The sequence below is a fragment of the Haliotis rufescens genome, unplaced genomic scaffold (genome assembly GCF_023055435.1).
Source record: "Haliotis rufescens isolate VD_foot unplaced genomic scaffold, xgHalRufe1.0.p SCAF_19, whole genome shotgun sequence".
Lineage (NCBI taxonomy): Eukaryota > Metazoa > Mollusca > Gastropoda > Lepetellida > Haliotidae > Haliotis > Haliotis rufescens.
Window position 1 is genome coordinate 228,528 of NW_025963879.1, and position 13,181 is coordinate 241,708.

General features: G+C 39.6%; 1 protein-coding gene across 1 annotated transcript; it reads right to left on the reverse strand.

Moving 5' to 3' along the window:
- Window positions 1-317: 317 nt before the first annotated feature.
- Window positions 318-6,375, reverse strand: LOC124142617 (fucolectin-4-like). Its single transcript, XM_046511190.2, has 4 exons — window positions 6,298-6,375; window positions 3,673-3,882; window positions 2,826-3,047; window positions 318-1,993 (listed from the first exon to the last, which is right to left on the reverse strand). Exons 1-4 carry the CDS (start codon window positions 6,356-6,358, stop codon window positions 1,767-1,769), a joined length of 720 nt encoding a protein of 239 aa, XP_046367146.2. The 5' UTR covers window positions 6,359-6,375; the 3' UTR covers window positions 318-1,766.
- Between the last annotated feature and the right edge of the window lie 6,806 nt (window positions 6,376-13,181).

Here is a 13,181-nt window from a genome sequence, read left to right on the forward strand (position 1 = left end):
TTTTCATCACGACGTTTCCGAGCAACCACTTACTCATCCATCATCCTGGAAACGACGTTGATAGGTTGGTCGGTTTGTTGTTTAACGCCACACTCAGCAATATTACAGCTATATGACGGCGGTCTGTAAATAATCGAGTCTGGACCAGACAATCCAGTGATTGATACCATGAACATCGATCCACGCAATTGGGATCGATGACATGTATCAACCAAGTCAACGAGCCTGACCACCCGATCCCATTAGTCGCCTTTTATGACAAGCATAGTCACCTTTTACGGCAAGCATGGGTTGCTGAAGACCTTTTCTACCGGTAATAAAGAATAAAAGATGTTGCTATCCATAAAAAAGTGTCATGTATTCATCACAAGTATGTTTATATCGATTGTGTGTCAGAATCAGAAATGGGATCCAAATCAATCTCAGTCATCTTATCATCAACACACTCAGAAATCCGAGCACGCTTTCAAATAACGTCATCAGATGGACCTCCATCATCCTTTTCATCTGTTCGGTATCGTCACTAAACCCCTACATCCCATAACCCCTACAGCTTGTAACAGGTTCACAGTTGAATTCACAGCTAATCACCTGTCTGTTACCTTTTTAATTAAATGGATTAACCGAAACAGTGAACCAAGTTGTAAGGAGATAATAATTTATCGAGGTACGTTTATGACAAAATATTTTACAATATATGACAAGCACATTCGACAACAAAGAACAATTTTGATTTAACGAAGTGGCATTAAAAGCTCGACACTTGTCAAACCAGCCATGATAATGTTTGCCATTTCTTTGACTAAATCTCAGAAACTTTTTATTTCTTCACCACTTTACCCTACTCTCATGGATTAATTAGCTTTAATTACTTTATTCCTCAGCGCAATGAATTGTGATTGTCACATAAAGAGTGATATTTTGTTGATATGTGAACATTTTGTTTGCGTAACTGCACTTCATATCTTAAGTCTACAAATCTTTTGTGTGTGTACTCAACTTTATTTTGATAATATTTAAGCGTTTGCAAACGATGTACATATTAATCTTTTACCGTGCTTAATTACAAGCAAAATATTTAACACCTTTCCGTCACGTACTGTCATTTCGTATTGTGCTGTTATCAAGAATAGACTGGGTATAGTGTTACTGTTTCTGTATGAAATGAAAATATCAAACGAATTCAATGTACAAAAATAAATACATATGCCAATTATATGAAAACATTCAATTTAACATTCAGTACACTTAATGCAGAATAGAACATATAAATAATATGATTGTACTGTTAATAGACATTATAAATATTTCACATGTGTCATTCACTTGGTAAATATATCCTATAACTACCATTCTTTCTTCTCCTTACAAAGTTTAAAAAGAGCAAACCCAACTCACAAAGCCTCTGTCCTGACCATCTGCAAAAATGTGAACCACGTGGTCTCATGGAGGGTAACAGGCACTGAAGCTGTGTACATTGTCCAGTATTGCGGTTTGGGTGTGAAGGCAGGGGACATAATATGTCCTGATTTTGATGGTATCTCTTCATTTCGCCTTGGAGTACATAAGTATCTTTGATCACATCCAATAGATAATATGATTGTTCACCTCGGCGTATTCCTTCTCCACTGTTTACCGACTCCCATAGGTTAATTAGCTGTATTGGGGTTTAGGGGTTATGGGACGTTGGGGTTTTGGTAGACAATCGTCTGTTTCATATTATTAAAGAAATTAAATAACATGCGTCATTTGCAACGGAAAGATGGTCATACAATAAAACTATAGTATTTCCAAGTGTTATCAGTGACGGTATTCCCATTTTGGCCAACGAGAAGTTGACACGTCACACCGAGGGCTGACGTCAGTGTTTGGAATGCGTCGCAATCTATTTCCGTTCGACAGCGTACTGCACACGTCGCCGTAGAATCCACGTTTAGCTGACGCAAGGCAGTGTCCAGTCTTCGGATGCCAGCATTCAATGTAAACTGCAAACCTGGAAGAGAGTGAGTATTTCAGTTTGGCGTGAGAGGAAAGCCCGAGGTAATGGTTTAATGCATAAATGTTTACCACTTTGGTTAAACCCACCATGACATGCAGACCTGGTATTGAGAAGCCAAGGATCATAATCTGGGTGAAGTTGGGATTCGAACATATCAGCGGATCCTGGTACAACAAGTCTCAATTTCTATGCCTTGGGCAACAGTGTCACCCGTGCCTATCCTTTACCAATAGTTTCGTTTGCAAGCCACTTTCAGTAGGTTCCATCAACGCGGAGTGCACCAACACTGGCCGTAACATATTCCCCACGAGGGGGTTCCACGTACCCCATGCCTTCTGCATGACGAGCCGCTAACGTCTTCTAGTGGATAGAGCATCTATACGGGGAGCGGAAGGTACGTGGTTCGACCCATTGGTCGCCTCATTGGTCGACGTTGGTATGAGTACTTGTTGTTACCTTGGCTAGCGTTCGGCATTAAGGAGATAAAATAAGGACTGATCGGTTCACCGCAATGTGTCTCAGTGGGGTGTCCATGTTAAACTGCGGCATGGTATCTCACTTGGCTATCGCTCAGGCACACACGTCGATAAGTAAGTGCAATAATCTTGAATGCGACGCTAAACCCTATTCACCTCACCTTACTTCGGCTTGAAGAGCGAACACTTGAACCACTTGGCTACCTCACAGCCCCCAAATGCGGAGATGATAGAAGTAAAGGACACTATTGTCTTATTTTGTATTTTTCTTTTTAGAACATAACCTCGAGCTGAGAATATTATGATTATAACTTAACTTGGTAATGTATAAAGTAGATAAACGATCTCACCTCCACACGCATGTAGGCCCTTGATGGAAACCTCACTAAAGTCCAGAGGACGGTCCTCCATGGAGACCCTGACCTTCCGTGCGGTCAGCACGTCATCACATGCAATGATCTCAGTGACAGACTTTCTAATTGTACCTGGGTAGAAGTGGCACAGTCGGGTGGTCGGGCTTGCGGACAGGGCGTCAGACATTAAGTCAATTGTAAAGTTCCTTAGACGATTATCTGTGATGAATTTAAATCAATGGTTTATTATTTTACTTTACTCGATGTTCAGACTCCTTGCAATTAATTCGTTATAAATCCTATATATATGCAAGCGCGAAAAGTAGTGGTATTAAAGTTTTTAGATAACCGAATTTCAATGAAGATTTTGGTGAGATTTCCTTTATCGCTTTATTAATTTTCTGTGCACAACCGATAATGGCCGGTATGTTTAAGTATTGGAGAAAACACGCCAGGGACATTACAACGTCCCTGTTTATGAGAATTAACCCGACTGGAAAGTGAAACCTCACAATAGGTTTTAATGCCTATAGAAAGAAGTCTCTTACTTAATAGCGATCCCAATGAATAGGTTTATAAATACATATTAAGGTCAATAGAAAGTCACACCTCAAATAAGCTTTCCCTTTCAAACCTTTTACTCCAGGGTTTCTCAAACACAACAAACTGCTAGGGGGAACACGAATTTTGATATTTGATTCAATTTTAATTTAGAAATCGTAAGGAATCAATCTTCTGCCAACTCCATTGCACTTTAAAATCGTCAAGGAAAGGATAGTAGTTTTGAGTTATGCCCTTCTAAAATGTCAGTACGCTGTACATATACGTTACCAAAGCTACTCACCACAGCACTCTCGGTTTGTGATACTGACGCTGACGATGTAGTAGGTGTCGAGGAGGTCCACCTCCCACCAACTGATGGGGTCCACTCGACTACCGGGTGGATGGATGAAGGTTGTGTAGTTCCCATCCACTGCCGCCGATGGTGGGTTTCTATTTCGATATGCGTTCATCGACGCTGGCTTGCCTAAAGCGACGTTTCTGAAGCCATCAACTGTGAATTTAAATAAAGGTGAGTTAGGTTTTCAGTATTTCAATAATATTTATCGCATCTTGGAGATAGCGACACAGGTCGTAGATGTGGACGTTTTGGTTGGTTGGCTGGTTTGCCGTAAAAGGCGACTATGCTAGTCGTAAGAGGCAACTAACGGGATCGGGTGGTCAGGCTCGCTGACTTCGTTGATGCATGTCATCGTATCCGAATTACGTGCATCGATGCTCATGATGTCTGTCACTGGATTTTCAGATCCAGACTCGATTATTTACAGACCGCCGTCATACAGCTGGAATATTGCTGAGTGCGGCGTTAAACAACAAACAAACAAACAATGAGAGGCGACCTGTAGATTCGATGGATACAATGAAAGTATTAAATATTGATACACTCAACACCTCTTATAAAGTACCATTTCATTTTTTATCCAACTAACATCTTGTTTGAAGAGACGTATTCAATCTATCAAGTTTACTTCGTCCATGGTACAGTTGAAAGAAACATAATGTTAGTATCACATGCCCAGCGTGTTACAACCTTTCAGAACAAATTTCATATAATTTGCACACTAAAATGCTGCCAAATGTAAACCATTCAATCACATGAGTTAAATACATTTGTAAACAGATGTTCACAAGACATTTAGACAAGAAGTAGGTAGCCCCATGAGTACCATTTGTGCCCCCTTCTTGTTGATCTGTGTCTTTTTGCATCAGAGTTGGAATTTCTGCTCGGATTGGCAAAGTGAAAACAGGGGAATTTGTCCATGAAATTTAATTTAAGCTTCAGTTATATCGATGATCTGATATTGTTCGATAACGGCCAAATTACAAATTCCCTTCCACTAAATTACCCACCTGAACTAGAAACAAACGAGACCAGCGATACTGCCTCGTTTGTTACACATTACGACCTGTGCAAAAAGATTCAAAGTGACAAAAAACTCTCCACAATACCATGTGACACGAGGGATGACTTCAACTTTCCAAGAGACAACTTTCCCTTCATGAAGAGCAATATTCCCGCAGCTCCAGCCTTTGGTGTCTCCATTCAACAACTTTTGCGGTACAATGGAGCATGTTCTTTCTACCAGGATTTCACAGAGCGTCATACGACTCTTGTTCAGAAGTTGTATGATTCAGGTTACATCGTTCAAGGCATCAGTAAAGCTTTCAAAAGGTTTTATTGCGACTGAGTGAGTGAGTATGGTTTTACGCCGCTTTTAGCAATATTCCAGCAATATCACGATGGGGAACACGAAGAAATGGGCTTCACACATTGTATCTATGTATGACGTTAAACCCGGGGATTCGACGTGGTAAGCGCGACGGGTACCCCCGGTGGGGCAGGTTACGCTTACCTTTTCGCGAATACCTGGTATAGTCGCTATTTGATAATGATTCAAAAGACGCATGCTTATTATTATTGGGGTCCGAATTAACCTCGGTTTTATATAATGTCACTATCAATTTTAACACTCAGCTATCACCATCTTTGTTATATAACAATATCAAAATGGAAACATCTCAAACTGGTAGAGAGTATTAAAGATGCAAACATCCCCCGCTTCTATGAGCCTTCAATAGCATCCTCGATTTCGTAATGCGACTTAATAGAAATTCGTCAGATATGGTAGTATTACGTTACAATCTGTTCATGTTTGGCGGAAGCTGCATCATTAAAGGAAATAAAATACTCTTAACTGAACGTGAGTTTCGGACAAATGTGAAAAACACAAGAGCAAGTAATGTTTTTTCAAAAGATTTGCAAATTATGAACCAAGAAAACGAAAAACGCTGGTGATTCACGTTCAATGCGCTAGTCCGAAACAATTTATAGTCTAATTATCTGAAGAGATAAGACGTCATAATTAATGGTGAAAATATCTTGGGTCACCTTCCTCATAGCTCTCGTGAAGTTTGAAACTTCAGCCTTTTTACTCTTCTTTTTATCAATACTTCTGCATTTTACTATGCCATAGTTCGTAAACTTCGTTGGTTGGTTGGTTTGTTGTTTTACGCCGCACTCAGCAATATTCCAGCTTTATGGCTGCGGTCTGTAAACAATAGAGTGAGGACCAGACAATCCAGTGATTGGCATCATGAACATCGATCCACGTAATTGGGATCGATGACATTAATTAAGTCAGGGAGTCGATCCCGTTAATCGCCTTTTATTACAAGCATAGTCGCCTTCTTCGGCAAGCACGGGTTGTTGAAGACCTATTCTACCCCGGATTTTCACGGGTCTCGTAAACTTGGAGTGAAAGCAGGAAAGACTGGCCAGCTTGCTGTCATTCCAATATTTGAAAAAGTTTCCAGATCTTTTATAACGGATTATTCCCACCTGTATTCACATTTGCCGAAATTAGTAAAACATGTAATTCAAAGGGTAAGCTATGTAACTTTTACTCACCATTTGCCAGAATTCCTAGATAGGTTATTAAAAGTAAAACACTCGTCCTCGGTGGTTCCATGTTCTGTCTGCAATGAAGTCGACACGTCAACATACATCGGTGACGTCTGTTAGAAACGCATCAATACGTTAGACACACAATCGATATAAACATACTTGTGATGAACACATGACACTTTTGTATGGATAGCAACATCTTTTTTTCTTTATCTCGACGTTTCCAGTATGATGGATGAGTAAGTAGTTGCTCGGAAACGTCGTGATGAAGAATAAAAAAAGTTGCTCTCCATACAAAAGTGTCATGTAGTCAGGTCCTTCCCACTTGTAAATGTTCATCAAAGAGTTGTCAAGTGATGTATACCAATATTGGACTTTCTGCACAGCTTCAAAGGTTACCTAGTGACAATCCTTATCACGGAACGGTACATCGTTGGATGATACAGTTACCATGGAACAATGAGATGTTTTTGCTTTCACTGGAAATGTTGTTTTTTTTTGTTCTGACAAACAATGCCGCGGTACTGCTCTTGTTGATAAATGGCATCTGACAGGCACGAGTGCAGTAAATCTGTTTCTTATACATCCTAAAATCGCACTTTTTTAGCATCGAAACGATGGATTTTATCTGATTCTCATGACCGCAGTGGCGCATTAATACATAACACAACGGTCATGATTGACGTCACCCGACGTACTGCTTACTACTCACAAATAATGTGACCATACACTAAAAGGTTTACGCAATATATCTGTTGTTTATCAAGGCGATGTTGATAATGCAAACTAGATAAAATCAAAGTACCCGCCGGATGTCGAGTTAAAAGTTTTCACCTCAAAGAAATGACCAAATATGTACAACAATGTTTATTTCCGTATGATGTCACTACCGCTGACAGACTTTTACGAAATATTGTGTAATCATAAACTTTATGACAATCTGCATACTGTTATTTGTTTTATGTTTTCCAATGTAATCAAGAGACTTAGTGAGAAATGCAGATAACTGCCGTCGTCGTTGTGCACTTATATATGATTGCAACATGTACAATAATGTACCTCTATACCAAACGACATTTTCTTTAACATAAAGCTTACCTTTTCTACATGTTGTCAGGGATTTGTGAAAACGATGTTAAAAACGATCTGATTTATTTAAGCGTGAAGGAATCCATAATATTGTACCAAAAGTCCAGTTTATTGATGTGAAATACCAATACTTCACATTGATTTCCAGTTTTCCATTGTTATAATGTCTCTTTGCCTCTTACTGTTGCTTTGCCTGAAATCTGTTTTAGCAGATAATCGAGGCTGATTTTTTTCTGACGTTGACGTTTTTAGAAATTTTACATGAAATGGGTCGGCCTTTCAAACTGGCTGACTGAAATGCCCGAGTTTCATCATCAGCATTTATCAGTTTTGCTGAGTGAACAACAAAAGACGTGTTTGTGTCGAGATATTAAAACGGTCTCCCACTGTGTGGCAAAACATAATAACCCTTTATGTTTTTCTTTACTTATAAGTAGAAGTTCTCCTGCACTTGTAGGCCGCAGACGTAATTCAAAACTATCATATCGTTTTTAGTTTCACCAATATCAGTAAATGCGCTATAGTGTCAATGGATTGTCTTGTTCGTCACTTGATTGTCTGGTCAAGACGCGATTGTTGCGGGGCGCCATCGTATGACAGGCGTACTTCTGTGTGGCGTCAGGCATCTAACAGACACTTACTCTTTTGAATGAGCGGCAACCAATGCGTACACTTTTCGCGAACACCTGGTGTCACCGCTGATTTCCAGTGACCCATTCATATCATTTTCACTGCGATTTGACTTTTTACGCCCAAATATTTTATGGTAGACATTAGGAGGACATTTCCATTATAGTGATTTGATCATCCTACATCACAGGACAAACATATCTATACATGTTAACAGCTAAATGGGAAAAAAATGGCGCTCCAATTTTGTTTCAGGTCAGACTGAGGTAAGTTAGTCCATTGCAAGGATATACCTTCCAGCACATTGACTTGAAGGTGACATAATGTCCTGACCTCCATGTGTTGATGTTAGTCTCCGTGCGGGACGAAAGCTGTTGTCACCATGGGGACCACAATCATTGAATCCTGGTCATCAGAGAGACGAAAAACAATGGATAAGCAAGCTTTCATTATATTATTATATGTTGCATCAGTTATTCCCCTTAGTTAGAGTACATAAAACAACCCTGATAAACCAGGTTTTGTTTTACGGGACCCATCTAGTAAAACCAGAATGTTTGTACAAACTTAGGGGGCAGAAGTGAAGGCTCGCGCTTGTGGCCGTTATAATTTTCCTTTACAGTAATCTATGTTTATAACGAACACGCTTATAACGAACTGACGGATATAACGTACTGTTTTTTGGTCCCGGACATTTGCTGTGTATATCCTGTACGTATGCTTATAACGAACTACGGTTATAACGAACTAAAATAAGTGGCCCCTTTGAGTTCGTTATAACCGTAGTTTACTGTACCCGAAATGAGAATGTGAAGACAAAAACTGTTTGAGCATATACATGTACACGATTATTAATTCCACGAATGTGCCTCTCTATTTGATATTTTATTATAATGACTACATGAACATGAAATAAACATGCAACGAGTATCCAAGGTCAATCGGAACACCTATCTGAAAAAACCTAATCAGTTTGTCTTAGTCATTGATGATGACGACATTCACATCAACAATATGTTGCATCAGTTGTGTTGAGGACAACCTTTATTATATTTTACGAGTATTGTCAGACTGAAAACTGAGATTGTGTAATCAACTCCTCTAAACACTAATTACTTGAACAGACCCGTGAAGATCCGGGGTAGAATAGGTTTTAAGCAACCCATGCTTGCTGTAAAAGGCGACTATGCTTGTCGTAAGAGGCGACTAACGGGATCGGGTGGTCAGGCTTGCCCGCTTGGTTGATGCATGTGCATCGTATCTCAATTGCGTGGATCGATGCTCATGACGTCAATCTCTGGATTGTCTGGTCCAAACTCGAGTATTTACTGACCGATGTCATATACCTGGAATATTGCGGCATTAAACAACAAACAAAACAAATCATCAGCCTCTCCGACAGAATTTTACACAAGGTTCATCTGAACCACCATCTGAGCCAGCATCTGAGCTGGAAGTTGAGACAATTCATCTCAGTGAATATTGCTGAGTGCGGCGTTAAACAACAAACCACATAAAACAAAAACAACTACATAAACACCTTATGAGTCATTAACATCGTTATCATATACAACTACAGTAACAACCTTAATATCTGAAAAATTGAAGTCACATAAAATTAAACTCGTTCTTGTTCTCATAGCAAATTTAGAGTAGGAGCATCCCTGAGCCTTAGGCTTTGTTTCCCCCGCCATGATATGTCTGAAATAATGCTAAAAGCGCGGGAACAAATCTTACATCACATATAATGGAAGTTTTGCTGCCACAGCCTACATTGAGCGATATCTCAATAATAATATTAAGACGTGACTGGTTTTACACTACCTGTTAAAAATGTCAGAAAGGAAGAGTATGCAAGACTGCCAGGGGCGGTTTATTAGTACGAAGACACATTAAACTGGATCTCTGTCGATTAAACCGCGTGCTGACAAGTGATTTGGCCTCAAGGGAAATCTCTGTACACACGTCTTGTCTCAATTAGTCATATACGTTCAAATCGGATATGGAATTATAAGAATATATCAATGGCGAATATGGATTTTCTATTTTAAAAAAAAATATATACTCCTCTGAAATGTCATTTCGTAAAGAGAACAGACAGTTAATGTGTCACATTAAGTGTGTGAAAATATACCCAGAGATGTTCTTGCACATTTAAGAGCTTCGGGGATAAATCCTTCACATTCAAACTAGGGCAGGGCGATTCGTGAACTTCAACGTGGAAGTATTTTTTCGAAACATCTTGCAACAATGTATTTTTTGTGCCAGACAATTTATCTTATTCAAATGCCTGAAGCATAATAATATGTTTAATGCATTTCCTGAGATAACACCTCCAACAACACAATTAACAATTTCGTGTGAGAACACCGTGTGCGTGAACACACACATTGAACGGTAACATTGAAGATATTTGATGATCCAGCGACCTTGTATGTCCTAAGCTGTCAGGAAAATACATACTCACACTGTGTGGGTACAAACAAGAAGTATCATTTTGGAAAAAGTGGCGCCTGGTGCTTGCAGAGCCAAGTTCACATCACGATAATGCACGCCTGTAAAGTTGCCTAACATAATAATATGGATTATAATCATTGCTATGCGATCTTGCGAGGAGAACTTGCTTGTCGTAAGAGGCGACTGACGGGATCGGGTGGTCAGACTTGGTGGATGCATGTCATCGATCTCAATTGCGTGGATTGATGCTCATGATATCTATCACTCTTTTGTTTGGTGCAGACTCGTTTATTTACAGACCGCCGTCATATAGCTGGAATATTGCTGTGTGCGGCGTTAAACAACAAACAAACTTACATTCCTACCAGTGGAATCTTGTGATGTATTCGGCCATGTCATTTGTGAGAGATAGGATAGTGGACGTGTAACTTGTGTTAGACTGACTCTGTGCACAATGTGTTGTTGGCTAATCGAACTGTGATCGGAATATGTTTGTGACCAGGATCCAGACTGTGTCTGATTTATGGAGTTTCTGTATCACGTTGAGTATTCACCAATTTTGCTTTGCCATTTATATGTTAGTTTGCCAGATTGTATTCGTGGTTGTGTAAGTATTGAATAATTGTAGGTTTCGGTAAGAATTAAACATTGTTTATAGTGAAACTGAGTTGAGTCCTTCCTTTTGCCACCTGAGACACTTTGGCACTCGTAACACTGGCCTAAACTCTATCAAGATCAATGTCTCTACCGATGTCGCGCAAATGACGGTTTATAGCCGATGTCACAGTTTTGAGCGATTTTTGTGGTACTCGGCAGCTTGATTGGGTGTCATTTTCCAGATCTTTGAGAAATGTTCTTTGTCCTGTACTTTGGCATAAAACTGCCTTAATTGCATGCATAGGTTTTCAGGCGTAATTTCTTTCATGTTGATGTGACCACCGCCAACTTCACCCGCCCAGTCTGGAAATAATACAAATTATATTTAAGCGTGTGAATTATGACTTGCTAAAACTATTTATTTGTGATATTTCGTCCGTAAACAAAACTGTACACAATTTACACACGCCTAACACGATGTCGTTTGAACTGGGCCATTGATCAGGTGAGTGAAAAATATCTTGGAGTTATCTCCCTTGGCTCACAGAAAGTTTCGTTAGGCCCAGCAGAAAAGGAGGTCTAGATAATGAGCTACATTTTCATATATCCTTTTGGTATACATACGAACTAAATTTGAAATTGCAAGTTGACTTTTCCCTTTATATTAGCCACAGGGAAATTTAGCAAATTGACCAAGCGTTACATTGGAACATTGTAACACCCCATTTGTGTTTTTTTGTTGCTAGATTGACGACAGTCCTCTAAATCTTTTTCTCGGATTGTGGTTGTAGTTTTGGTGGTTCATATTTGACTTCGAAGGCTCTGGTAAGCTTGAGGATAGCTTCTGTCGTAAATGTGCCAGACGCCTCGGCACCGGCCAATGTCTTCACATAGAAATCTTGAAGAAAATCCATATTTCCTAAACTCACAATATCATTTAAGACATCGGAATTCATGTCGAAAACAGTCTCAACGTTTCCTAAATGACAATCGCCGTACATGTTACTTGCATCGGCCGTTACTAAGCTGTAGAGGACGACAGACACTGTAATCGGTAAAATATGTTAAGTTGTGAAAAATGCAGTTAGCTCTTGTGTGTTTATTTTGTTTGTTTGTTGTTTAACGCCGAATTCAACAACATTCCAGCGATATGACAGCGGTCTGTAAATAATCGAGTGTGGACCAGACAATCCAGTGAGTGACATCATGAACATCGATCTACACAATTGGGATACGATGACATGCATCAACAAAGTCAGCGAGCCTGACCACCCGATCCCGTTAGTCGCCTCTTACGACACCCCCGGATCTTCACTCCCTTCTGTGTAAATCATATATTAGACGATCGAATGATTATGCGTGTGATATAAACAAATAAGTAAAAAAATCAATTAAAGTTTTTATTCATCGATTTTATTTGTACTGGAGGCTATGCATATCACGGGATGAAGAACTGGGAATGAAGTCTTTGACCCAAGCTTTTGAGTTGGGGAAACACACAGACTAGTCACAGACTTGCTGATGCAATAACTCAATAACTTGACAGGGAAATGTTCTTTATGAACACGTCTTTTTCCCCTATATTTATTTTTCCTATTTCTAGTGAGTTAAAATGAGCCCTGTCGTCCTTTGAAAAAGATCTCGTTAGTCGCCTCTTACGGCAAGAATGGGTTGCTGAAGACCTATTGTACCACGGATATTCAAACATAATGTAGGACACCAGCAAATCTAGTTTATTATCTACACTGACTATAGACAGATAGTGACAGTGTATTCGCTGTTGGTTCTTAAAAAAATGTCTTTTTATACAATCCGGTTTTCTCAAGGAAAGTAGCTCTTGGTTAGAATGAAAGACAACATTAAACACATAGCCTTTAAACACTACATCGATAAATACAACAATGAGTGAAGTTTGCAGCAGATATGAAACATACAGTTCATCCAAGAGAGTTTGCTCCGAGCGGCACATCCTAACACACAGAATTAAAATACATGACTACATGAGTGAGTGAGTTTGATTTTACGCCGCTTTAAGCAATATCCAGCAATTTCACGGCGGGGGACACCAGAGTGAGTGAGTGAGGTTTTACGCCGCTTTTAGCACTATTCCAGCA

What these genes read in the sequence shown, in the direction of transcription:
- LOC124142617 (XM_046511190.2), bottom strand. Translation starts at nt 6,358, where the DNA reads ATGGAACCACCGAGGACGAGTGTTTTACTTTTAATAACCTATCTAGGA. An exon ending in TCTAGGAATTCTGGCAAATG is followed by an intron (nt 3,883 to 6,297) that starts GTGAGTAAAAGT and finishes TTAAATTCACAG; the next exon opens with TTGATGGCTTCAGAAACGTC. An exon ending in CACAAACCGAGAGTGCTGTG is followed by an intron (nt 3,048 to 3,672) that starts GTGAGTAGCTTT and finishes AATTCATCACAG; the next exon opens with ATAATCGTCTAAGGAACTTT.